The sequence below is a fragment of the Doryrhamphus excisus genome, linkage group LG17 (genome assembly GCF_037039965.1).
Source record: "Doryrhamphus excisus strain RoL-2023G ecotype Guam linkage group LG17, RoL_Dexc_Guam_v1.1, whole genome shotgun sequence".
Lineage (NCBI taxonomy): Eukaryota > Metazoa > Chordata > Actinopteri > Syngnathiformes > Syngnathidae > Doryrhamphus > Doryrhamphus excisus.
In genome coordinates, this window is record NC_136373.1 from 16,748,483 (window position 1) to 16,775,192 (window position 26,710).

The 26,710-nt window shown below is 44.2% G+C and overlaps 3 protein-coding genes across 6 annotated transcripts in view; 2 read left to right on the top strand and 1 right to left on the bottom strand.

Moving 5' to 3' along the window:
• Positions 1 to 4,090: 4,090 nt before the first annotated feature.
• On the top strand, positions 4,091 to 25,109 carry stx17 (syntaxin 17). Of its 2 annotated transcripts, XR_013630101.1 has the most exons (11): positions 4,091 to 4,242; positions 5,353 to 5,521; positions 5,601 to 5,666; positions 8,360 to 8,674; positions 9,649 to 9,699; positions 11,600 to 11,686; positions 13,967 to 14,239; positions 19,832 to 20,248; positions 22,028 to 22,365; positions 23,719 to 23,889; positions 24,278 to 25,109. XR_013630101.1 is itself a non-coding variant. In XM_058084499.2 (8 exons), exons 2-7 carry the CDS (start codon positions 5,399 to 5,401, stop codon positions 14,210 to 14,212), a joined length of 888 nt encoding a protein of 295 aa, XP_057940482.2. In that variant the 5' UTR covers positions 4,091 to 4,242; positions 5,353 to 5,398; the 3' UTR covers positions 14,213 to 14,239; positions 19,832 to 20,318. The 2 variants fall into 2 exon arrangements, 1 of the variants encoding a protein (XP_057940482.2); XM_058084499.2 differs by lacking the exons at positions 22,028 to 22,365; positions 23,719 to 23,889; positions 24,278 to 25,109 and having other exon boundaries at positions 19,832 to 20,318.
• erp44 (endoplasmic reticulum protein 44) lies at positions 16,033 to 26,045 on the bottom strand. 2 transcript variants are annotated; one of them, XM_058084496.2, is made up of 11 exons: positions 25,871 to 26,045; positions 24,274 to 24,346; positions 24,141 to 24,180; positions 23,767 to 23,882; positions 21,984 to 22,168; positions 20,621 to 20,736; positions 20,347 to 20,521; positions 20,145 to 20,256; positions 19,895 to 20,036; positions 18,624 to 18,726; positions 16,033 to 17,551 (listed from the first exon to the last, which is right to left on the bottom strand). In XM_058084496.2, the coding sequence occupies exons 1-11, from the start codon at positions 25,928 to 25,930 to the stop codon at positions 17,447 to 17,449; spliced, it is 1,227 nt and encodes a 408-aa protein (XP_057940479.2). In that variant the 5' UTR covers positions 25,931 to 26,045; the 3' UTR covers positions 16,033 to 17,446. The 2 variants fall into 2 exon arrangements, with proteins under 2 accessions (XP_057940479.2, XP_057940480.2); XM_058084497.2 differs by lacking the exon at positions 25,871 to 26,045 and adding an exon at positions 25,587 to 25,636.
• invs (inversin) overlaps positions 25,895 to 26,710 on the top strand; it is a 33,614-nt gene continuing 32,798 nt past the window's right edge. Inside the window, exon 1 of one of the 2 annotated variants that reach the window (XM_058084460.2) lies at positions 25,895 to 26,255. The gene's annotated coding sequence lies outside the window, so the exon portion shown is untranslated. The remainder of the gene's footprint in view (positions 26,256 to 26,710) is intronic. The other variant, XM_058084464.2, reaches the window with a different exon arrangement.

Below are 26,710 nucleotides of genomic sequence, written 5' to 3' on the forward strand. Positions count from 1 at the left end.
TATATTTATATTATTCATTCATAGTCACAGCTATCCCAGCTGTCTTTGGGCGACAGGCGGGGTACACCCTGGACTGGTGGCCATGCAGCCAATCACAGGGCACATATAGACAAACAACCATTCACACTCACATTCATACCTATGGACAATTTGGAGTCGCTAATTAACCTAGCATGGTTTTTTTTTTAATGTGAGAGGAAACCGGAGTACCCGGAGAAAACCCACGCATGCACAAGGAGAACATGCAAACTCCACACAGAGATGGCCGAGGGTGGAATTGAACCCTGGTCTCCTAGCTGTGAGGTCTGCGTGCTAATCACTCGACCGCCGTGCCGCTATTTATATGATATTATTATTAAGTACTGTAGCACACATTGGTATGCTAGTGTTGCTAGCATTTGTGTCCTCCTGTCTCAGTCCCTCAGAGAGGGGCGTGGACAAACACAGCTCATTAGCATTAAAGCTACAGACACACAAAACCACATGTTGCCAGTATGATGGAGCAATTTTTAACAAAACACTTTTGTTGGCCTTCTGAGTCTTATTTAAAATGGTTGAAAATACTATAGTACGACACCCCAGTGAAAATACCCTCACAGGGGCGTCATCCCACCTCTGTTTCTACTTCCAAAAATTGTCTCTGTACGTGTCCGTTTATACAGAACAGCGACAGTACTAAAAGGTGAACATGAGCCAGCTTTGACAGGAAGTGTGAAAGGCGATACAGGAGGATCGCCTACAAGAGGATTAAGGAGAGGAAGAAGGCAAGAACGGTAGCATGAGGTCCGGATCAGCCTGCAGCCTCGTTAAACAGCATTGATCGCCCGGGTGACATTTTCCAGTACATGTCCTCTCCGCTGTCGTTGCCATCACTCGCCCGTCCCGTCTTTGCAACAGCGCAACGCAGAACCGCACACGGGCAGGGCAGTGAGACGAGCAGGTGATTGATTGCGACTGGGATGGGACACACATGATGTCGGATTACGGCTCATTCCACGTGTTGTTATTGTAACGTACAACGTTGACACAAAAGTTACGGGCACATTAGCATTTTTCCACCAAGGGTCACATACTGAATTTTTTTAAATATATACCTATTAGGACCTACTATGCTCATTTTTCAGCCTTCGTATTGAGTTGTGGACTCCTATAGAGCAGCTACACACAATAACCTTCACATAAAGCTTTCTAGTTCTTCCAGAATCTGCACCGATTCCAGCTGTATTTCTTTAGATTTTGTGCTTCCCGCGAAAAGTCACACTGGTTGGTGACACTCCCTTGTGCTTAGAAGGACGTCCGATGGTGCGCGCGCTAGCTGCGAACCCAAAGAGTTGATAATAAACGCAGATTTTCATTCATTCATTCATTTTCAAAGGTCATGCGGGGGTGCTGGAGCCTATCCCAGCTGTCTTCAGGCGAGAGGCAGGGTACACCCTGGACTGGTGGCCAGCCAATCACAGGTCACATATAGACAAACAACCATTCACACTCACATTCATACCTATGGACAATTTGGAGTCGCTAATTAGCATGTAACCTAGCATGTTTTTGGAATGTGGGAGGAAACCGGAGTACCTGGAAAAAACCCACCGAACATGCAAACTCCACACAGAGATAGCCGAGGGTGGAATTGAACTCGGGTCTCCTAGCTGTGAGGCCTGCGCACTAACCACTTTACCCTAAACACCAATTTGTTGTTTTAAAACAACCAAATGTGTTGAATCCCAGAAAAGCAGATCTTGGGGGAATTAAAGAGACCACTCCTACAGTGAACGCCCATATAAGGAAACCGGCCAATCTGTGACATCACAAATGGCCAGTGTTAGAACGCCCTCTGAAACCGAGCGTTTTTAACCACCCCAAACCTTTTTCAGGACTCACTTCCAAAATACATAAACCTCATTATCTGAAACTTTGCCATCATTTAACACGAGAATAGAACATTCTAACTACATTTATAGATTGGAAGACGCATATTATGTCTCATTTAAAGTAAAAAAGCAACTTGTATCCCTGCTTTATTTATTAGTATGATTTTTTAAGGCCAATGGAGAGAAAAAAAAGAACCGGAGCGATTCCGCAGGGTGAATCATTTCCGGGTGAATCTCCACTCCACGGACGGTTTTTCAACGCTGCGCCGTGGGGGGGATTAATTGGAACACTTTTATAAATGGATTCGTCAAGACAAAACACTCTTAATGCGCAAAATAATCGTTCAAACTTACTTATTTGCTGATATGATGCATCCTGCTTCCGTCTCCTCGTGCCGTGAGGTGTTCAGGTGCACTCGTAATTGTCACTTTTAGGCGCTAATTGTTTTTATTCACGTTATTATCCCCTATGACAATTGTTACGTGTACCCCACTTTAGGAACCTAGCCTTTAGGTTACACAATTAGCAATTCACTTCTTCTTACATTTTAATAAGGGTTTTATGAGATCAGTTTGACCCTGGAAAGGATGGATTCACATCCTTATGTCCGTGAGACTTCCAAGAAAGGAGTTGGGGAGCCTGACCAGACAGCAGACCACATCATCACCACCCGCCTCGTCTACAAACCACCTCAGAGGCCGCCCTCTTCGACCCGGGACCCGAGACCAAGCCGTACCTGAACGCTACCCAGTTGGATATGTAATGATGACACATGAAAGAAGAGTTAAACTGATACTACATCCTTCCTAACGCCAATTTTTCCTTGAAGCTGATGAAGAATTAATGTTGCTTTCTTCTTCTTCTTCTTTCTTTCTTCTACATCTGTAGTTGTGTTTAGAGTCCTTATGAAAAAGATGATGCGATCATTTTACTGCAGAGGAGATAAATAACACAACTAGGTAGCAGGAAGCTAAGACTTAAACACACTTACACATATATTCAATGAAGTGTCAGTCTCCTGGACAATCGATTACAGCTGACAGATAGCAGATACCCCCAGAGTCTTAATTAGAGCTGCTGGTGTGTGTGTGTTTGTGTGTGTTTGTTTAATTTTTGATTTAATTTCTAGCTGCGGCTTCATCATTTATTCTAATCCGAATAGGAAAACAACCCCCATAATTGTCAAATATATTAGCCGAAACCGTTTCCTATGTCTGGTTTCTATGGTTGTCATCACACATTGGTCAAAAAGCCAAAGAACAAGCTCATGGAGGAATTCTTTTAGAGGATAATAATGAAAAAAAAAGTGTGATACCCCTTCCTTTATTATATTTCAATGTGTGTTTATGCATTTATGTCAAACGTCAACATGACATAAACGCATCGAAAAATGAGCGACGCGCTAATCCAACAGGGTGGCTGATGATTACGCTTTAAGAAGCGGGTGGTAAGAAGTGATCGGAACTGCCTGCTGTCTTCCTCTCCCGCTGACAAACTTCCTGGATTAGACCCAAATGGATGACACACCTGAGTCCTGTGACTGAAACATGCACACACACACACACACACACTGAGTGACACACACACACTGAGTCACACACACTAATAAACAAACATTTCTGGTGATTTGCACACAATCTTTGAGCTTTTTCTTCCCACTCATGCTGCAACTCTGGGAGTCCCCTGGAAGTGGATGAAGATTGCATGTGCAATGACAACCTTAATATGGTTAAGTCATTTTTTTTTTATGTATTTTTTTTTTGCACAAGCAGGCAGGGAAATCACCTTGTGGTTGGGGGTTGTGTGCTTCAGTGTTTCCTTTACTAGGAGGAAACTGTGTGGGGGTTGGCCTGAATGTCAAAGGTAAGAAGATGGTAAAGAAGAGGAAGTGGAAACACACAGCCGACCCACTCAAGATGGCTCATCTCAGAGGAGGGGGAATCCCACTTATCTTCTGTCATATTACAACACAGCTAGTTTATATTGATTTTACTTTTGTTATTTTCTTCATTATATTTTATACAGCCTTTATAGTTAACCTTATTGAGCCAAATATTGTGGCCAGCCTTAATAACGAGTTAATTTTACCACAGCTTGGTTGTCAAACTCATAAAAAGCAGCTTTGTTTTCAGTGTCATTCATTCTGAGAGTATTTCGTCCTCTTTAATTACGTAGTATACATTTAGATCATCATGCGGAACCAAAGTTGCGTCACTGCTGTTTGAGGTCGGACGGGTTCACGGGCGCTTTCGTCAATTGTTTACAAATAACTGTCAGAAACTCGCTACACAGTCACAAATGTTTTTTTCCCCTCCACAAAATGGAACAGTGAATCATACGTATTGGGTTTTAAGAGATATTCTTTCTCTGGTAAGTGTCATTTTATGTAAAGAGTAAATTGTTCGGTTTATTCGACGTTTTTGTAGTGGGAGTTACCAAAGCTACAGCTAGCTTACATTAGCTCGTAGCATCTTAAACGTTAGCATGTATGAGTTGAAGTGGGCTAATTATTACATATCATTATTCATTGTTAATCTTCAGCTTGTTTGTCCTCATTTCCTGGTTATATGTCTGCTGTTTCTTCCCCGGTTTAGTGAACAGCCCTAGCTTAGCATCGAGGTGACACATTTGAATAAATATTATACTCTACTGAATATTCACCGTGGTGTGCAGTTCAGTTGTGTAACATTATATAAATTTGTATTGTGTAGTATTTTGTAGTGTATTTTACGGCTTCAAACGTCAATTAAATTTGTTAGAATGGATGTAGATAAATATTTGGATGTGAATGAAAAGCTCTAATCTTAGGATCTTGCATAAGCACTACAAATTTCACAAATGACTCTGAGCATGCCCAATGGGATTTTTCACGTGGAAATCAAATTGTTGCCAAATGCACAATCTCCACTTGCATGCAGCGAGATAGTTTTGTGGCGCAAGGAACCTAAATTCGTAACTTGAGCTTCAATTTGCCCACTTCCTCTTTTCTTGTGTGAAATGTGATGAAATGCATGTGGTCAATTGGGGTGTCACGAGATCTCGCGAGATTAAAATGTGTCAATATTTCTTGTTAAGACAAAAACTGTCTCTTGGGACCTCACGAGGGTTGCGGGGAGTGCTGGAGCCTATCCCAGCTGTCTTCGGGCGAGAGGTGGCGTACACCCTGGACTGGTCGCCAGCCAGCCAATCACAGTGCACATATAGACAAACAACCATTCACACTCACATTCATACCTATGGACAATTTGAAGTCGCTAATTAACCTAGCATGTTTTTGGAATGTGGTCCTCTTCTCTGGCAGCACACAACATCGACAAGTTACTTGCTTTGAGGAACAGAACATCACATATCCACTTATTTAATGTAGAATGCTAAACATTCAATAACTCCTACTTTCATAAGCAGCCACTGCATGAATGCTTAGCAGTCATTTTCTAACGCAGTCCCAAACTTAATGATGACATATTCTCATCTCTGCAGAGATTAAGCCCAGCGGGCACGTGGTGTCACGTCAGCACAGGTCCCCATGGCGGAAGAAACCACTAAGCTGACACTGAGGCGCCTGGAGGCCCCCATACACAAGTTCATTAAAGTGGCTCTACCCACCGACCTGGAGAGGCTGCACAAACACCACAACAACATACTGAAGGTGTCCCCTCGGCGTAGCATACGACTGCAACCAAACCGTTCCGCCTGCGGATGTCTTGATTTTTGCTTTATCGTTGCAGTACCAACAAAGCCAGCAATGGGACCGCCTTCATCGAGAGCACATCAACGCCAGCCGTACTGTTCAGGTACATCCGCCATAGTCAACTGGGGTCATTACTATGAAAAATTTCAGTTGCAACCATTACAAAAAATAGCAGAAAATGCAGCTAAAATAAAGTCACAGCTCGCCATGGTATAAAAAAAAATGCCTTCACATAAAGCTTTCTAGTTCTTCCAGAATCTGCACCTATTCCAGCTGTATTTTTTTAGATTTTGTGCTTCCCGCGAAAAGTCTGCTCACCCACACTGGTTGGTGACACTCCCTTGTGTTTAGAAGGACGTCCGATGGTGCGCCGCTAGCTGCGAACCCAAAAAGTTGATAATAAATGCAGATTTTCATTCATTCATTCATTTTCAAAGGTCACGCAGGGGTGCTGGAGCCTATCCCAGCTGTCTTCAGGCGAGAGGTGGGATACACCCTGGACTGGTGGCCAGCCAATCACAGAGCACATATAGAGAAACAACCATTCACACTCACATTCATACCTATGGACAATTTAAAGTCGCCAATTAACGTAGCATATTTTTGGAATGTGGGAGGAAACCCACAGAACATGCAAACTCCACACAGAGATAGCCGAGGGTGGAATTGAACTCGGGTCTCCTAGCTGTGAGGCCTGCGCACTAACCACTCGCCCACTAAACGCCGATTAATTGTTTTAAAATATACAACCAAATGTGTTGAATCCCAGAAAAGCAGATCCTGGGGTATTAAAGACACCACTCCTACAGTGAACGCCCATATAAGGAAACCGGCCAATCTGTGACATCACAAATGGCCAGTGTTAGAACGCCCTCTGAAACCGAGCGTTTTGAACCACCCCAAACCTTTTTCAGGGCTCACTTCCAAAATACGTAAACCTCATTATCTGAAACTTTGCCATCGTTTAACACGAGAAAAGAACATTGTAACTACATTTATAGATTGGAAGACGCATATTATGTCTCATTTAAAGTAAAAAAGCAACTTGTATCCCTGCTTTGTGAGTAATACAAACAAAGTGAATTTATTAGTATGATTTTTTAAGGCCAATGGAGAGAAAAAAAGAACCGGAGGGATTCCACAGGGTGAATCATTTCCGGGTGAATCTCCACTCCACGGACTGGTTTTTGACGCTGCGCCGTGGGGGGGTTAATTGGAACACTTTTATGAATAGATTCGTCAAGATAAAACACTCTTAATGCACAAAATAATCATTCAAACTTACTATTTGCTGATATGATGCATCCTGCTTCCGTCTCCTCGTGCCGTGAGGTGTTCAGGTGCACTCGTAATTGTCACTTTTAGGCGCTAATTGTTTTTATTCACGTTTTTATCCCCTATGACAATTGTTACGTGTACCCCACTTTAGGAACCTAGCCTTTAGGCTACACAATTAGCAATTCACTTCTTCTTACATTTTAATCAGGGTTTCTTTTCTTTCTTTCAGTTTCTTTCTTCAGTGTACTCGAGCAGGGAGCAGCACCGAGGGACACATAAGAACAGAGCGACAGAATTAATATTTCGGTTAAATATTCACCGTATTAATGCGCCGCATTCATTGCATGCTCGGAATGAAAGGCAGATTGCCCGGTGCTCCAATTAGCTTAATGCAAGAAGCCACTTCTAAGTCTCAAAAGAATGAATTGAGAATTATGTGATGCCGGCTGAACTGAGGTTTCACCAAATTTGCAGAAATATTTTTATTTTTTATTTTCCTTTTATAACCTAGATTTTAATCAAATTCCAAGCTATGTGACCTTTCAGCGTTGGAATTTACAGTTTCCACTGTAATTACATCAGAATTGACTATGTTAATACAACAAACATTAAAAAAAAAAGATCAGATTTAGCACCCATGGATGAAGAGAGTGTGTGTGAACTCGTTGACGTGATGGGTGTGAAATTCCTCGAGGGACGCTGTCGACTGGAAACCAATAGGCACCCAGAAATCCTCTCACCATGAACCCTGCAAGCCTTTGGGGGTGCACACAGAGTGCTTTCCCGTGTCTTAATCTAGACTCGGGTTAGTGCACTCTGCTTTAAGTGTGGGAGACAGACAGATAGCTAGCTAGCTAGCTAGCTAGATAGCTAAACAGATGCGTGCACTCGCAGACTTGACAGGAACCTGACCAGACTGCCTCGGCGCTAATCGCTCTGTTTTTCAGTTTAATGCACGTGAGCGCACGTTCCTACACGCATGTTTATTCATGCAGCGTAATTAGACAAACGTGTTATCTGCAGAACGTCGACCCCCCAACCCCCATTCGGTCCAGGTGGCGTCGCAGCCCGGAGGGTGGATGTCCGAGGTGTAATCCTCCTGTCACCCTCAGGGCACGGAGGGATGAAGGGCCTCCTGTTTTTCCTGCCTCACGTCTCTCATGGTTATTAAGTAACCCCCCAGCCCCTCGGTCCCCTTTGAAGGTTCCCATCAGCGGCGCAGGGTGGGTCTGTCAGACGGAGGGTAACTTCAACAATTTTCATTTTGACAGAGCGGTTGATGGCCCGGCGGTGAAAGGCGGGGGTCCACCCTGGACTGATCGGCTGTCAATCACAGGGCTAACACGAACAGATAAACAACCGTTCACACTTGCGGACTCCACGCGGAGATTCGAAGTCGAATCCCCCGACGTGCCCCCCCCCCACCCCCACCGAATGTGTCACTTTCCCTCTTTTGTCTGTCCTGCCACCACGAATCAAATGTTCACACTCAAATCATCTTGTCATGTGACACCGCAGCAGCTGAGGGCAAACATTCGAGAGATGGAGAAGCTGTGCAGCCGCGTCCGCACGGAAGACGCCGCAGCTCTGGAGAGGCTCGTCGCGCCGGTCAAGGACAGGGCGGCGGCGGCCGTGCGAGACTTCCTGCAGTTGCACTCCAATCCCGCACCTCAGCCTACGCCGTCTTCGCCGCCGTCCGGCAGTTGTGAGACCAGCATCTCGTGTGCTGGCGATGACGCGGAGGAGCCCGTTTGTGGATGGCAGGTTCAGTCTCAGCTACCAGAGATCCCTACAGAGGAAAATGCTGCCGAGTCCTGGGAGAACCTGGAGGAGGTACTTCCACGCCATATCTTGGTTCCTCCCCTTTGGAACATACCTAAAATGGGCGAGGCTGGGCCGCATCAGGTCTTCCAAAAAAAAACAAAAAAACGCATGTTCTCAAATATCTTACTTTTTATTTTTCTACACAAAATAAGATGAAAAATAAACAAACAAATCAAGAATAAAGAAAATCAATCAGTAATAAATAAATATAATAATAATAATAAAACAGCAAATAATAAAAACTTAAGAAACCACATATAGTTGGTGGGTAGACAAATTATTTTTTTCAGATTATAATTAACAAAGCATTATTAGAGCCCTGTAGACATGACAAAACACGACTATAGTCACATTTATACTCTTTATTTACAACATATTGCGCAACTGCAGGGTCTTGAGACACATGCTAACTCGCAAACTAGAGAGCTAGCAACCTAAACGGTAGCCTTCAAGTTATTTCCTTTATACTTAAATAACCCAAAACGTACCACTTCCACACGGATAGGGAGGATAACTATTAACAGTTATTTAACCTTTAACATGAACATTAATCAAACGTAATAATTTTTTCTGGGTACATGATACCATACAGCATCCATATCAAACTTGCGCGGGCCGCACTAACATTAAACTTTCATATCAAGGCGGGGGCCTCAAGCTAGTGTCCTGCGGGCCACGTGTTTGAGACCCCTGCCTAAAGCTAACTATATTCATAATGCCTTTAACCAGCTTTTATGGCAGTATCGATGCAATACAACTCCTCCAGTGGTACCGTCCTAAACACGTCCAATACTGTTTCGCTGTAGTCCAGCAGGTGGCAGCACTGTGCATTATCAAGTAGATACAAGTGTAGGCTTTTTTCCTGACAGCGCCATCTGCTGGCTGTAAGTGAAATGTATCATCTGCAAGTACAAAGTCTTGTGATTTTGCGACGTTACAAGATGATATGTGTACTACATACGTGTACTTTTCATTCCGTCCAGGATTTGAAGGAGCTGAGTGGTATGGTGACAACCTTCTCTGCGCTCGTACACGTAAGTACGAACAACGATTAGCTTTTACCCCCCCCCCCCCCTGCTCTTGTTTGTGTTCCTGACGGGGCTCCTCCGAGACAGCAGATCAGTTTAAGGACCTCCGCAGGGCCCCGGGAGGTCTCGCCACAGCAGAGCGGTCGACTATAGGGAGGGATGGAGGAGGTGGGGAACGTCGGGACGCATCGGAGCAGGTGGAGAACAGACGGCTCAGATTATCAGCCGACCCTCGGGGGGGATGGCGGGAGGACGAGAGTAGGAGGAGATTAACAGTAGCGGAGAAAGAGAGTGACGGCGCCGTTGTGGTTGAAAACAGGCAAGAAGAGGAGGGGAAAGAGCATAGACATGTCGTTCCGACGTCTCCGGGGGGGGGGGGGGGGGGGGGGGGGTAATGCTTTATACACGACCACAGTGGAAACACTTGGAATGTGTGTCACCTTAATATTCTCTTCATATTACATCCTTTATGTTGCTTCTACTGCAATGAAATAATATAAAGCCCAAGTTGAGTAACAATTAGCGGCGAACACACGTAGTCACCAGTGCGCCTGAACGCCTCACAGCGCCCGCACGGCATAAACAACAGAGGAGTCGTAATGATGCTCATTTGATGGTAATGAGGATCAATGAAGCAGGGTCATGTCCGGCACGTAAGAAATATCTTACAGAGAACATGCAAACTCCACACAGAGATGGCCGAGGGTGGAATTGAACTCGGGTCTCCTAGCTATGAGGCCTGCGTGCTAACCACTCGACCGTCGTGCAGCCGTAAATTAAATTTACTTATAAATTTGTACTCAAATACAAAAAGTAAAAATGTGTGTCTTTTAGGTACACAGAAAACAGAAAACACATCAAAGGAACTTAGTAGAGCAGGGGTCTCAAACTCGCGGCCCGCGGGCAGCATTTGGCCCGTGGGACACTAGTTTGAGGCCCCCGCCTTGATATGAAAGTTTAATTTGTGTAATTTGTTTTTTGATTTGCTTATTTATTTTTCCGTCTTATTTTGTGTCGAAAAAAATAACAAACAGTTATTTAATAAGTTAATAATAAATAAAAATTCAATTGTTTTTTTATTTGATTTTCACCAATTAACCTAGCATGTTTTTGGAATGTAGGAGGAAACCGGAGTACCCGGAGAAAACCCACGCATGCACAGGGAGAACATGCAAACTCCACACAGAGATGGCCGAGGGTGGAATTGAACCCTGGTCTCCTAGCTGTGAGGTCTGCGCGCTAACCACTAGACCGCCGTGCCCTAGAGCAATAACAGATTTTTATTTTTTATTAACTTGAGTTTTTACTCAAATGTTGTCAAGATTTTAAACGCAGAAAGACTATAGACGCTATAAACCTTGCAATCCTATATACAATCAGTGTTAGGTTAATTAGCGACTCCAAATTGTCCATAGGTATGAATGTGAGTGTGAATGGTTGTTTGTCTATATGTGCCCTGTGATTGGCTGGCTGGCCACCGGTCCAGGGTGTACCCCGCCTCTCGCCCAAAGACAGCTGGGATAGGCTCCAGCACCGCCCGCGACCCTCGTGAGGAAAAAGCGGTAGAAAATGAATGAATGAATGAATGAATACATATTTTCTTCCATAAAGGGGCTCGTGGCGGTGGGTCGGGGGCTACGGAAAGTGCCATCCTCGTTGTTTGGTCACCGTGTCCATACCGTCCTCATAGGGAGAGAGACAGCTGCCACTCTGAATATTTCATGAGATGTACACAAATCACACACACACACAAACCGGTGGAGAAAGACCATGACCAGCCAAAATTTCCACGCATACATGGAGGTCCCCACGATAACACTTGCATGTCAAAAGTTGTGTCGCGAGTAGATCTGTGTGTGTGTGTTCCGAATATAATTTGCATACGTGTGGAACCCCTGTGTTTCAGTCCCAGCAGGAGAAGATTGACAGCATCGAGGACAACGTCAACACAGCCGCCGCCAACGTGGAGGAGGGGACCAAGAGCCTGGGGAAGGTGTGTATGCTCTGTACGCGCGTGTGCGCGCGGGTGTGTTTGGGGAAACAAGCTGATCGATGGCACTTTGCCTCGCAGCCATTCCGACAGCGTTTGTCCCTATTGATCCGCTTCAATAGGGAGGAAAGCCACAATTAAGGAAATTGAGAGAGGAGAGGGATGGAGAGAGCGCTTGTGTGTGTCGTATGAAGAAGAGCTGGGAATGACCGTATAATCTTTTCATCGCCATGTGAGCACACACTCCGCCGTGAGTGCACATCGGTGGCGTTCACACGTATGACACACTCAAAATGCGAAACATTTGGCGTGAATCACATGTCCGAGCCGTCGACTACGCACACACGCACCGCCGCCGCAGCTACGATCGTTTTACTCCTAAATCTCTGAACTTCCTGTGTCCTGTATGAGAACGACTGTTGGAAAAACAAGTTCAGTAAAACAAAACAATGAAAGGGTCCAATGAGGTCAGGTTGATAACATAGCAGGTAATTTTAATGTTCCTTACTACTTTTATTTTCCGGAAAAAAAATTAAGTTAAATCTCTAAAAGATTTAGCTTTTTTCCCTAAAAAATATTATAATATATGTAATAAATATTATGTATTATAAATAAATATTATAAATATATAAAAAAATATTTATATAATATAATATATATTATATTATTTATGTAATATAATTTTATAAATATATTTATATAATATAAATATAAATAAATATAAGATTGCAACTTTTTAAACAAACAAAAAAGTTTTTCTTGAAAAATGTTACCCCAACAAAATCAGAATAAAAATGTTATTTAATTCTCATAACATTATGACTTTTTTTTTAAAATCTTTTTCTACAGAAAAGACAGTTTTATTGCTGTAAGATTACCTTTTTTCATCAATTAATTCTCATTAGATTTCATTTTCATTCTTGAAAATTTAGAATTTTAGTCCTGACAAAATTTGAAAAAAAAAGTCCATTCATATTAAATTTTGACTTTTTTTAAATTATTGGAAAATAAAAAAATTTTGCCCCCCAAAATACAGCTTTGTTCTTGTTTTTTTTTTTTATGGGACAGAGCTATTCTGTCTCCAACTTTTTGTATTTTTTTTTCCCCCAGAGGGTTTCAGGTTTCTTGTCATATTTTGACTTTAAAGGGGAACTACATCATTCACAATCTTTATGTGAAAAAACATGAACAGTTGAACACGTACAGGGTGTTTCTTTCCCTTGTCTGTGCATTATAATACCAGAAAACTAGTTAATATGAGCTAGCTAACAATGCGCATCATTGGGACGTACATATTTAGACTACGAAGCCCCTAAACTAACAACATATCGTTACATAAACATGAAAAAACATGTTTATGATAAACATAAACAACGTGAGCAAGTACACTGATGATACCATGTAATACTTGCGGCATCTTGCTGTGTTTTGATGATTTAAAATATACACATTTATGCTAGTTCCAACAACAGCAGCGACAACAGATTGAGCAAAATTTTTTTTTCACTTTTCAGTCTGGATTTAGTACTCCTTGACACTGACGGTTTATAATCTTTCTCCATTTTCGTTTTGACACATTGGGAAGGAGAATTAAAAAACCACACGCTAGCAAGCGTGCGTCGTCAATGTGAAACGCACTCTTCCACGCCGGCTTCAAATCGATTCCGTTATCTTTTCTTTTGGACTGCAGCCTGGTTGCATTTTGCGGCCGCTATCATCAGAGCGGAAGGTGGTCTTTGCTGATGGCAATTAATAAGCGCACGCACACACACACACACACACACACTTGATTAACACTTCACTATTAAATTAATGTAGTTCAAACGCTAACATCCTCAGACTCCACCCCCTCCCCCCGTGGCAGCCAATTCTAATTCCATCTGAGTTAAAAGGATTCCGTTCAGGTAAGGAGTGTGTGTGTGTGTGTGTGTGTGTTGTTTGACCCGATGACAGATTAGGAGGCGTTTGAACATGTTAAAACATCTGACGGCCCTCTCATCTGCGTTATCTCCCTCCACCCTTTTGGCCTAACGAGCGCTACGCTATGCTACGTCTCGGCGAGGCGGACCTTCACCGAGTTTGTGTCGCCACGCAAAAGCGTGCTACTTTGAGTTTGATGCTGTAAGGTCATTCGGGTTTGTGAACGGCATCGTTGTTTAAACGTGAAGGTAACGCGCAGCGAGGCAACAGGTGATATGGATTTTTTTCGATGAATTATGCAACATGTTGGTTATGTAAAAATGTTTTAATAAAGCATGATCTCTTGTGCGTTCGTCTCTCCAGGCGGCGGGCTACAAGTTGGCGGTGCTGCCCTTGGCCGGCGCGCTGCTGGGCGGGGTCTTGGGGGGTCCGCTGGGCCTGCTGGCCGGCTTCAAAGCCGCAGGTGTGGCCGCCGCGGTCGGGGGCGGCGCACTGGGCTTCGCGGGAGGCAACCTGGTCCAAAAGCACCGCAAAGGTCTGCTGCAACTGCAGATGAAACAGCTGACGGCGCCGCCGCCGTTGGAGGCGGGGTCGGGCGAGGACAAGTGATGCAGCGCCGACCAAAACGCCTGAGTGGTAAGCGGAGCTGTAACGCTCTTATGTAAAACACACGTGTTTCTGTCAGAATCCGTTTGTTTACGACGCGTGCAACCCTGCTTCTTAACGAGGTTGCGTCACATCTGACATAGTTGTGCGCTCATGTTGATCGTAAAAACACAGGCGCCGCCATCTTACACGCCGTCTTGTCTCCTATAAGGTCTTTGGAATGAGTGACTGGCCACAACATTAACACAACATAACGCCATCCCATGCAAGAGCTGATTATGTTCAAGACCGCAAATGTACAAACCTCAGCCCAATCGCTCTACGTACGCCTTCACTTTAGTACACAGTACAGTACAACTGCGTCATCATGAATAACTGGTGGGCGGAGCAGTCACGTTCATTTTTCTATTTATTTTTGCAGAGAAAAGTGGTGGTTAGCGTTAATAACCGGTGGGAGGAGTGAGGGAGCAGGTCCTCTGTGACTCAAAACAATCTTTACCTCCTATTTGTTTGCTAAATAAGGAAACAAAAACAGCTCTACGGTTTCTATGTATTGCTGTTATGCAAGGTAGAGCTCATTAATAACCGGTGGGAGGAGCGGCCACATTAATCATGACGTGTCTGTTGTCAGCGAGCGAGCGTACTTTTAAGATGACTGAATATTTAATGTCTTTATATACATTTTTGTGAAGTGGTAGTTTTTATGAATAACCGGTGGGAGGAGTGGGGGAGCAGCTCCTCTGTGACTCAAAACAATCTTCACCTCCTATTTGGTGGCTATATAAGGAAACAAAAACAGCTCTACGGTTTCTATGTATTGCTGTTAAGCAAGGTAGAGCTCATTAATAACCGGTGGGAGGAGCGGCCACATTAATCACGACGTGTCTGTTGTCAGCGAGCGAGCGTACTTTTAAGACGGAATATTTAATGTCTTTATATACATTTTTGGGAAGTGGTAGTTTTTTTTAATAACTGGCAGGAGGTTACTGTTACATTTCGACTAAGTTATTTTAAGTCAAGTGCCAAGCAACAGATATTAGTAATAATAGGTGGGAGGAGTGATGACACTAATTATTTGACGTGAATGTGCGTTATGAGAAATGGTGGTTATAATTAATAACTGGCGGGAGGACAACATTAATGTAACGACTCGACAATGTATGTTCCCCTGCGTGAGTCAGCATACGATTGACATTGTGGATGATTTCTATTTATTTCTGCTGCGCAATATCATGAATAACTGGCAGGAGGAGCCATGACAAGATTGACTGGATTGCTCATGGGCAAGCTTACTTTGGCATGAATTTATGCATTATTCCAGTCTTCCTTTATATTTGGATTACATAAAACGGAGGTTAGGCAGCATCTGTGTGTGCATTATGTTAAATGTTGGTTATTAATAACTGGCAGGAGGAGCGGAAATGTTAATTTTATGACTATATGTCCCCCGTATGAGTAAGCTTATGGTTAGACTTGGTGAACGATACTGTTAATAACTAGCAGAGCAGTTTCGCAAAACATTCTATGCTTTGCTGTTATGCAATGTGACAGGAAGCAGTCCCTTTAAATTAAAGCAAAGGCACAATTCTTGATACAGCTCTTGTATTGGATCCCAAAAATGTGTGTAGTGAGTATACTTTTTTTCCTTGTACCACAACGAGAAATCTCTTGACTGTATTGTACTGTAATATTACTGCATTGAAACATATTGAAAACACACCAAAGTGCCAATTTGCAGGTCACTTGAAGTACTAAAGTGCTAAATAAACTCTTTAAATTGTGTTCTTACTCAAAGACACAAAAAGACACCTGGCAACACAACATTCTGTAAAATGACTTTTAATTGTCATCCGTGTTCCCCTTTTGAGATGACTCATTTGGAAATGGCATCCACTTTGTCATGTCTGGGGGTGAGGGGGGGCTGATATGTCCCAATGTCTCTTGGCCTCTTAAAAGGACAGGATATCAACTTAGCAACCAGTCCACTACGTCCTCCCAAGTCCACTTTTGGATCCGTCTTGAGGGATTGTACAAGGACTTATTGAAAAGACAAATCAAACAGCCGGGTGGGTGGGGCGCTTGGGGGGCTCCTCGCGCTGTCTGGAGACAACATACGAATGTACAAAATGTACGCTTGAACACAAAACACTTGCCTAGTAGAGCATCCTTTCACTTTGCATCACAGTGGAGGTAATTTAAAGTTTTTAAAGTGAAATTTCTGCAAGGGGGGGGGGGTCAAATTTAGTGTCACATGGCACACAATTTTGGGCTTTTTAATGCATGTCTGCTGTTACTATGATTTATACACGTGGCACTATGAGTGAGTTCCAGCACGGGTGTCCAAACTCTGGCTTAGAAACCATTTATGGTCCATTTCTCATTAAAAAAAATAAAGAAAACAAACTTACATATATATGACATCACACTTGTTTTTTTTCTACCTAGAAGGTGAAATATATTTAACACACCTTGACCTACATTACATTAGTCTTTACTTTAGCGTGTTTAATAGACAAGGGGTTGAAAACAACTGGAAAGTAATCCAAAAGGTGCTTTTTTTTTAATGAACCGTTTAAATAGCATCTTCCTGACATTTCATTCAAGGAAAACTAAATTACACCCACCGTTTTGCAACAACAACAAAAAGAAAAGCAAAGGGGGCCATTTCTATTTCTAGGCACTGTAAATAAAAAGGTGTAGTAGTACCAAATAGCTGTCTCTCTTAGCTACAACGTATGTTGGTAATGCTTCAGCATTTAGCATTTAGCATCTAGCATGGCTGAGAAGACGGAACGGATGTTGTACGTAATGTTGAGCTTTGAAAAGACGTAGCCACGGATGAGAACGACTGGAGTGGAAGGGGTGGAATAAAAATAAAGAAAAGCATTTAATTTAGATCAACAAAATGCCATGGAACATATGTACAAGCTCAAAAAAAAAACGAAACAAAAAAAAACGTAAAAAGACCTTTTTTCGACCCCTGCACGCACATTCCTCCTCCCTCAAAAATCCCAAATAAAAATGTTTAAGAAAATATATGTTCTTCCAACATGGACTCTTTTACCTTCTCCGGTTCTTCTTCATCGCTGTCTCTTCAGTAAGGGTGTTGGGTGTTGCTGATCCGTCCCGCTTGGCCTGTCCTGCCCAGAGTCCCCCCTCCCATCCCCCCATACCACCCCACCCACCGAGGCGCGGCATCGAGTCAAAAGGGGTGACTTGGGAAGGCGCCGTCTGAGGTCACAGCTCGTCGCGGTCCCGTCTGAGGATGGTGTAGCGGGTCTCGCTGGGCGCCAGTTTCTGGAAGGAGCTCCCCGGGGGGCTGCTGGCCACATCAGATTCCTCCTGATGGGACACAAAAAGAGTCGTTTTAAGTGAGCAGGTGGAGGATGTTACCAACCGTATTAAGACGATCGTAAACAGGTTTTTTAGGCTCTTAACTATGAAAATATTTCATTTAGAACTAAGGACTGCTACTTTGCGGAAATTCACTTATCACAGTCTGGCCTGGAACCAATTAACGGTGATAAACGAGGGACCACGGTACTCAAAGGCATAATTGCAGACTCTGAAAACAAGTGCGAGACATCACTTATCACGGTCTGGCCTGACACCAATTAACCGTGATACACGAGGGACCACGGTATTCAAAGGCATAATTGCAGACTCCGAAAACAAATGCGAGACATCACTTATCACGGTCTGGCCCGGCATTAATTAACCGTGATAAACGAGGGACCACGGTACTCAAAGGCATAACTGCAGACTCTGAAAACAAGTGCGAGACATCACTTATCACAGTCTGGCCTGACACCAATTAACCGTGATAAACGAGGGACCACGGTATTCAAAGGCATAATTGCAGACTCCGAAAACAAATGCGAGACATCACTTATCACGGTCTGGCCTGGCATAATTAACCGTGATAAACGAGGGACCACGGTACTCAAAGGCATAACTGCAGACTGGTCTGGCCCGGCACCAATTAACCGTGATAAACGAGGGACCACGGTATTCAAAGGCATAATTGCAGACTCCGAAAACAAATGCGAGACATCACTTATCACGGTCTGGCCTGGCATAATTAACCGTGATAAACGAGGGACCACGGTACTCAAAGGCATAACTGCAGACTGGTCTGGCCCGGCACCAATTAACCGTGATAAACGAGGGACCACGGTATTCAAAGGCATAATTGCAGACTCCGAAAACAAATGCGAGACATCACTTATCACGGTCTGGCCCGGCATAATTAACCGTGATAAACGAGGGACCACGGTACTCAAAGGCATAACTGCAGACTGGTCTGCCCCGGCACCAATTAACCATGATAAACGAGGGACCACGGTATTCAAAGGCATAATTGCAGACTCCGAAAAAAACAAGTGCGCGACATCGAGTGCGTGTCCCGCCAGACCTGTCCGGGCGTGCTGTCCGTGGGGTCGGGGCCGTGGTGGAATTCTCTGTGCAGCTTTCCGGAGTGAAGGTCCAACACGAACTGTCTCAGTCTGCCGGGAACACTGCAAGGAGAACATGTGATGAGTGCGCGGTGTGTGTGTGTGTGTGGTGGGGTGGGGGGGTGGGGGTGTGGGGGGCATTCCTGCACACGACAGACAGATGGAGACAGACAAAGGCCGTGGCGGCGGATAACGTCTCCTGCGTGAATCCATAGAGCGGAGAGAGCTGCCCGGCCGGCTTATTAATGACAGGTCATGAGCGGCTGTCATGTCACACAAGGAGGCGCTCGGGCCGCAGTCCCGGTGGACGCTCGTGTGTGTGTGTGTGTGTGTGTGCGAGAGAGGGGCGCATTAGCGCATACATATAACATACGCTGTGCTAATGCAATTTCAAGCCGTGTGCCACACGCAGCGGTGATGTGATGCAATTAGGCCGCGCGCGGCTGGTCAGTCCTCGGGGCTTCTGTCTATGTGATCAGGCTCTGATTGGGCCACAATAAATAAGAGCAAATTTGATTAGAATGGATTAGTTTAGCACTTATTGCCCGTGCCAAATCATGTCACATTAGCGCCGCTGTCCTGGCCCATTCATAAAGCGCGCATTTTCACAAGGCGGGGGGGGGCCGGGCGGCGCGGGGTGGGACCCTTTTCTGGCTGCTGCCCAGTAAGCGTATTGTGGCGCACGCGTGCAATAAAACCTGCTTTATTCGGGAAGACGAGACATCATTAAGCATGTCGGCCAATAACGAGCCCAAAATGCACCAAAAGAGGTCAAATCAATCATAGGGCTGTGACACCACCGTCGGGTGGGGGGGGGGGTATGTCTGGTCACTTTACATTACATTCCCCTCATTGCTTTTTACATAATATTATGAAATTATTGAAAACCAGTAATCATTTCTAAATGAATGTATAAATATGTGATAATACAGGTAAAGTTTTTTCACCAAGCGTCAAGATCTCGCACTTTGTTCAGCGCTCATTGAAGGCAGCATCGCAGCTACTAAATATGCACAATTTTGTAATAACGTGTCATCTTTCACGCTGTGACGTTGTGGAATTGGCGTTTATGACATGCTGGCAATTCTTGTCAAGTTTTATCAAACATTTGCAGCATTTCTGGAAAAGCAGTGTTATGTGTTGTGTTATGTTGGCTTTGTGTTCACAGCACCAAGAACCTCGCGTCATTCCGGTTTGAGGGAGCGTCTCCCCGGAGAAAGGTGTCACTTACTCGATGTCTCTGAAGTCAGGAAACACATACATGTGCCTGAACGAGTCGATGGCGATCACGGGACAGTCGGCCGGAGTCTTCTGGATGTGGAGGAGAGGATGGCGGAACTTGTCGCAGTCCGCGTGCAGGAAGTTGATCGACCCTGAGCAACAAAGACAGAAATATTTTTATTTAGTTATCTAATTTTATTTACAGAATGCGCCGCGGGCCAATTAAAAAAAAGAAAAAAAAAACAGCCAAAAGTCCTCACCTTTCTCGCTGATGAGCTGTCGGGCTACTTCATGCTGAAACTTCTCTAAGCTCTCGTTGTCTTCCTTGAGATGGAACAAGATGAGGAACGGGATCCCCTCTTCGGTGAGCTCCTGTACAACACACACACACACACACACAGTTGACGTTAAAAAGATGGCGGCCTTCATTAAAACTTTAAATCTACTGCTGATGGGACCAACCTCTCCGTTTTCAAAAGTGATCTCCCTGACCAGAGGCACACACTTGTCCTGGGCCCAAGCGTAGGTCAGGTCAAAGTTGGTAAGGGAGCCGAGGTAGACCATGTCGGGGACGCTCTCCCCCACCGGCTTGTAGATGACGTTGTCGCCGCTGAAGCGCTCCGACTCGGATGCTGAACTGGTTTGGTGGGTGACGGGGGGAAGGGGGGTTGGGAAGGACCACTCGCATCAGGTTCCCCGCGGGGAGGGGGGTCAGGAAGAGGGGAAAAACACTCACCCAAAAGCAGCCATGAAGACGCAGTCGTCTCGGAGGATGTTGGCAACTTTTTCATAGGAGTGGTAGTTGTCCGAGTCCTTTTTCTCAAAGTAACCTACGATGTTCCTTTTGCTTCTCTGTGGAATGACACCAAGTGTTGCTTTACGGCGTCGCATTCTCAGGCGACAATGCAGTCGTCCCTCGCAATATTGCGGTTTTAGACTCCGGTCTATTATGCAGCCTAAAAGCTGCATAATGTGATAATGTGTGAAAGAGTAACAGGAGTGTAAAGGTGACTGTAGGTGTGTTATTTCATGCCAACAGGGCTCTAATGATGTTAAAAAAACTTATTTAGAAAGGTTTTTTTATGCTCTAACAATGAAAATATCCTAATTATTAACATTAGCCACGTATACATGGACCCAAATATTCACAGGGGGTGGAATATTCCTTTCCCCGATCCGACTGAGGTATCTTATACCCACTCAAACGGAAAGTTGTTGTTGTTGTTTATTGTCGGTTGGCAAGCAGCTTTCGTGTGCATTAGCGCCATCTGTGGAACAGAATCTAAACCCTTCTATACGCCGTTCACAAGTTCAGTTTTATTCATAAAGAAAATATAGTTCTCATCATAAAATATTAGCAAGATTGAATTTGATCTTTTCCTGTTTAAATTTATCCCGGGTGTGTTCTTTCAGGGCATGCTCAGACGCAGCTCGAGACGTTCTTTGGTTTTAAAAATGGAGGCGAGCAATCGGCACTGGACTGCTAAGGAAAGTTTGTTTTGGATCCAAACTAAATTTCAAAACCGAGGAACTCGAGGAAGCCGGTATCACGTGATGTTGATGTTTACGTTTTACTGGGCATGCCCCATTGACTATTCTGGTTGATTATATCGCCGCATGTAGACAAGAGATTGGAATATTCCTTTCCTTGGATACCATTGTTTTCAGAAAACGTAATTCGGAAAGAGAAAAACTCCTCATGTAAACGTGGCTATTGAATCCTATATAGTGGAAATTCATTTATCGGGGTGGGGTCTGGAACCAATTAACTAACAGTTATAAGCGAGGGACGACAGAATGTCAACATATATTCCTTAGAGTAGTCAGTGTGCAGCTTGGAAAGCAGCGTTGATTTAGTGTCAACACACGGCCATTACTGTCCAAAATGTGACAATTCAGTGGGAGCACCAGTGGTATCGAGCACTGCCTTGATGCTCCTGGCCTTTGTGACTCCCTCAAAGAACCGCAGCTCCCCACAATGGCAGCAGCACTCGTGTGCTGGACAGTTGCCTTGCTACTCCTATTGTACCAGCGGATGTCTGATCAAGCTGCACACAGACTACTCTACAGTGTGTAAACGTGTCGTCGCCGCCGCTCACATCCACAGCTTTCAGCTCCTCCAGCGAGTGAATCTCTTTCACAGGGTCCACCTGCTGCTGGCGTATGAAGTCTGCGATGGCCGCCACCGACCTCTGACCCCTGTACTCCCGCTTCATCATCATCCCGTTGCGGAACAGCTTGAGCGTGGGGTACTTGGTGATGCGGTAGCGCTGGGCGATGACCGCTGCGCGGAAGCAGAAGGAGAAGTTGAAGAAATCGATTGATGAAGAGGTGTAAAAGTGTAAAACGGAGGAGCGGCGGCGACGGCGGCGGCGGCAACCGGAGTCGAAACCACAAGGCTGAAGACACAACCTTCAGACAGCTCTGGGCTCTGATCTCCCACATGAAAGCCGCCCTCCCCCCCTCCACCCACCACCAGGGGTAAATATTCGCTGTGTACACACTCACTGCCTGTGTGTTTGTTGGTGCGTGTGTGCGCATGTGTGTGTCGGTGAGGCAGGTGTCAATCTCTCCGCGGGGTGTCTCTAAGCCTCCAGGCTTCACAGGAAGAAGCAGTTTTGTCATTAGCCTTCAAACAGTTTGCGGGTCATCAATAATTCTCTTTAATTTGCTTTATCTCAAAAGGCTGCGGCCGGCGGTTTCTGTCTGTGCCACGCTTTGGTGTGGCGGCCATTTTCGCGTATGTAGGCCCATTAAGTGTGTGTGTGTGTTTGAGGGACCTTTTCCGCTTTGTATATATTACATGAAAGATGTTGGAATTGCTTCGACGAAAAGACGATATGCATCAATGCCATAATTGGCCAGACTCAAAACATGGATGAAATTCAATTCAAATATTACAAATAAAATGTTCTAGTGGAATTGATATAAAAGACCCACGGTCTTATTACTTAAAATAATACTGCAGGCAGATATAATCCAATACTGGTTTTTGCTGATGTATTAGCAGATATCGGACCGTGGTCGGATATCGGTATGGAGCCATTTTCCAAAATACATCCCTCTCAGTACCGGCCATTTACGACAATTTTGACAGATTTTTCCACGGAACACGGAATGTTGTGTTCAGGGGCGATATGAACGTGGTATATACCAAAAGACAGATTAGACGCATCTTTTAGGAGACAAAAAAAAGATTGTTTCTGCAAAATATCACTTCTCAAGAAATAACGCTTGTGGTAAAAAGACACATTTCAAGCATACAGTGGTGTGAAAAAGTTTGGACGCCCCCAATTTTCAAGATCACTGGTTGTTTGGATCAGCAATTTCAGTGAAATATATATCATATTATAAATATACCATATATATTTAACCAACATAGCAACTACGCCACAACATAAACGATACAAAAAATAGTCGTTTTACATGAACATCATTTCTTTACATATATAACACCGTGAACTGAACTGTGTGTGTGTGCATGCGTGTACTTTTTGCAGCTGTGCATGCATTGAAATTTTCCGTCAATGAGTAAACCTGGTGGATGCTACACGGCTCCGTGCATGCCGAGCTCTTATAAAATGCACTTTGTCCACCTTGTGGCCGTTTTCACATCTTAAAACTGCACCAAACAATGGTCTCCTCTATTTTGCAGTTGAGCCGTCGCTTCTTTTTGCCTCCCTCGCAAATAAATCATAAAATATGTATATATATATATACGCGTCTTCAGGTTGGGAAAAAACAAATGCGTCTTGTGTAGCAAATGAGGTAAGCGACTTATCAGGACACAAACTGTCTCCCGTGTAACTGACCTGCTGTGTCTATTTTCACAAGGGGTGGAGAGACAAAACAAAGGAAAAGGGCGGAGCCGTCAATACTCACAATGTTGATCACAGTCCACGCGTGCAAACACCACTTGCTTGGTGTCGGGAAACTCCTCCCGCACGATGTTCGACGCCTCCTCAAAAATGGGATGGAGCATCTGACTAAATCTGCACCTGAAGGGTGAGACAAAGTCAGTGTGGTCTACGCGGACGGGGAAGGGGGGGGGTCAATCAAGGCAGGATTCTGTCGGGCTCAACCACGCCTGCCATGTTCACATTATTAACACTAGACGCAAAACTGCAGGGTTGCTGCAGTATCCTTGGGCATGTTCAAGGATCTGCCTCTATGAAAGTGACAGAAATAGCTAAGCAACATAATTGACCCTCCAGTGGCTTATTTCAATTTCGGCTATTTACAAGCAAGTCACTCACCAGTCTGCATAAAAGTTGACTAAGGAAACCCCAGCGTTGTCTGTAGGGACACACAAGCACACGACCAAACACACTCAGTGATTTGTGCCGCGAGTGATACTTAAGAGGTGATGTATGTTCTGCCGTGTCTTACTTAGGACGTCGTCAATGTTGCCCGAGTCCAGACTGGTGATTTCTGTTTGTCCCGGAGTGGAAAGGCCCATCACCTGCAAAACACAAAACACTTACATCAGCGATCTGCAGTCCCGGAGGAAAACATTCTGAAGGTGTTCTTTCACACTACTGTGCTTTCTGATGTCATGTCCTTTGGTGTTGATGCACTCCTTCATTTGCAAGCACACCAGGTTGATAGTTTCATTTTAAAATCAAACCAACCGCAAGGCAGGCGTCAACACACCCAAAAACAAACAACTATTAACTCTGAGGGAACAATCTTACAAGAGTATTTACTCTATAAAATACTTGTGTGCCTTGTATGAATGACTGCGAAGGACGTTTAATGCAGGTTTTTTCATATATTTCAGCATTATACATAAAATACAAAAAATATAGGCATCTTGTATTAAATCGCTGGCCGCCTTGTTTCCTCCCACAGTCCAACAACATACATTTTAGTCTAATTGGAGACACAAAATCGTCCATTAGTGTGCATGAGTGTCAATGCTTGTCTGTGTGTGCCTTGTGACTGTTTGGTGACCATAGGAGTCAACTGGGATAGACTCCAACCCAGAATATGCATTAAAAATAATTAACTGTTGACGGTGCTCTTTATAATATTCATAGAGGGAGAGCAAACACTGCTGCCAGTGTCTAATGGCGATAATTTAATTACATTTATACACGGGGAATGGAATCTTTCTTGCTGTGTGGGAATCTGGTCCAACCAGTTAGGAGAGCAGTTGCAGGAGCTTTGGTAGTGACTGTGAATATCGCATTGAGCGACTGTTGTCATATAATTCTCTTAATTACAAATTACATTTGAACTCCACACGATGAAGCTTTCATCTGTGGAATATGAGTCATTGCGGTTGGTTAAAGTTGGATTAAAAGTGGGAAAAACTCTGGTCTCGTCCGGCCCAAACTCACTAGAAAGCCGCGGCGTTTACTTCCGGCTTGTTAGCCAATGAGAATGAGACACAACAGAGGAACTCACCAACCGATGAGCATCAGTCACAGGCATCTAGGACCTTTACTAACTTATAATAGCTATCAATAACATTCGCATTACAGCACGTTTAGCTCATAGAAAACACTGTAAATGACGGAACATAGTTAATCTAAAAAGTGTTTAACAGCAGTGCTATCTTGTTACTTCACATGCATCCACAAAGTAATTAAATGCTCAGCCAAATCTGATATACCCAAAGTACACTTTATACTGGACACAAAGTGTACGATATTATATATGATATAACCATCAGCACTGTACAAAATAAGCACCGATACCTGGAAAACAGCCTCACTGAACAATCCGGTTGCTAACAGTTCGTGCAAAACGCAAACATTGCAGGCAAAAACTCGCCCCCTACAGTAATCGAACAAAATAATAAAATCCTCAGCAGTGAATTAACAGTTTTTCACAACAAGTCACTACAAAAGCCCCGGCTAACGACAACAGAAACTGCTCCGTTAGCTAGCAACTGACTAGCAACCCTCCGCGCTAACGTTAGCTTTGCACGTTAGCGCTTTATTAACTGTGTCAGCGGCAGGGCGGCGAGGAAGGCGCTTACCAGCAGTGTAATGCAGATGATGCGATCACAGAGAAAGGGTAATATTGCCGATAGTTTCATTGTATAGTGGAATTTGTGGAGGTGTTAAGTCGTCCCTGTCTGCCTCGACGCCGCCGCCGCCGCTCTCCTTGCTGCAACAGGAAACAAGCGGCGAACCGATGTTCTGGTGACCACGGAAACGAGTGTGACATATCCGGGAGAGCATTTTGCGTTCAAGGGAAATGTAGTTTATAAATGACAGCAGGCAACGCTTCTAACGGGTGAGAAAACTACCAACATGGCAGCTAATGTAAAAGCTTGGTAAATGGGAGTTGTAGTGTTTCGGTATAGCGACAGCCAACGGGACGCCCTGAAAGAAAACTTTTAGAAGAGTTTGTCTGCAAAGGTAAACATATTAATAAGAGTACCATTTGTTCGATGTAGTTAACCATTACGGGTGTGTATGTGTGAATTACAAACGGGCAACTTTAGAATGACGCGAGATGCATCATTTTTACGTGACTTTTTGTTGTATTGTTAAATCCATCCTGTTTCTGCTAAGATACATTGAAGGTAGTTTTGTGATGTCCCCTGCTTGACGTTACTTTAAGATAACCTCGCCTAATCAACATTTTAGCATTTAATGTTTTGTTGAGTGTCCCTTACTAGAACGTATTCAAATGAGAAAAGTCTGTTCATTTATTGTGGTGAACCTAAAAAAAAAATCACATTTTGGTTCCCAGTTTATGAGTACTTACTTGAAGTGACGACAATAATAAAGACTGAGAATAGAATACTAATCCATTATCATTTTCAAGTCTGATTGTCCCCATTAGGGTTGTGGGTGAGCTGGAGCCTATC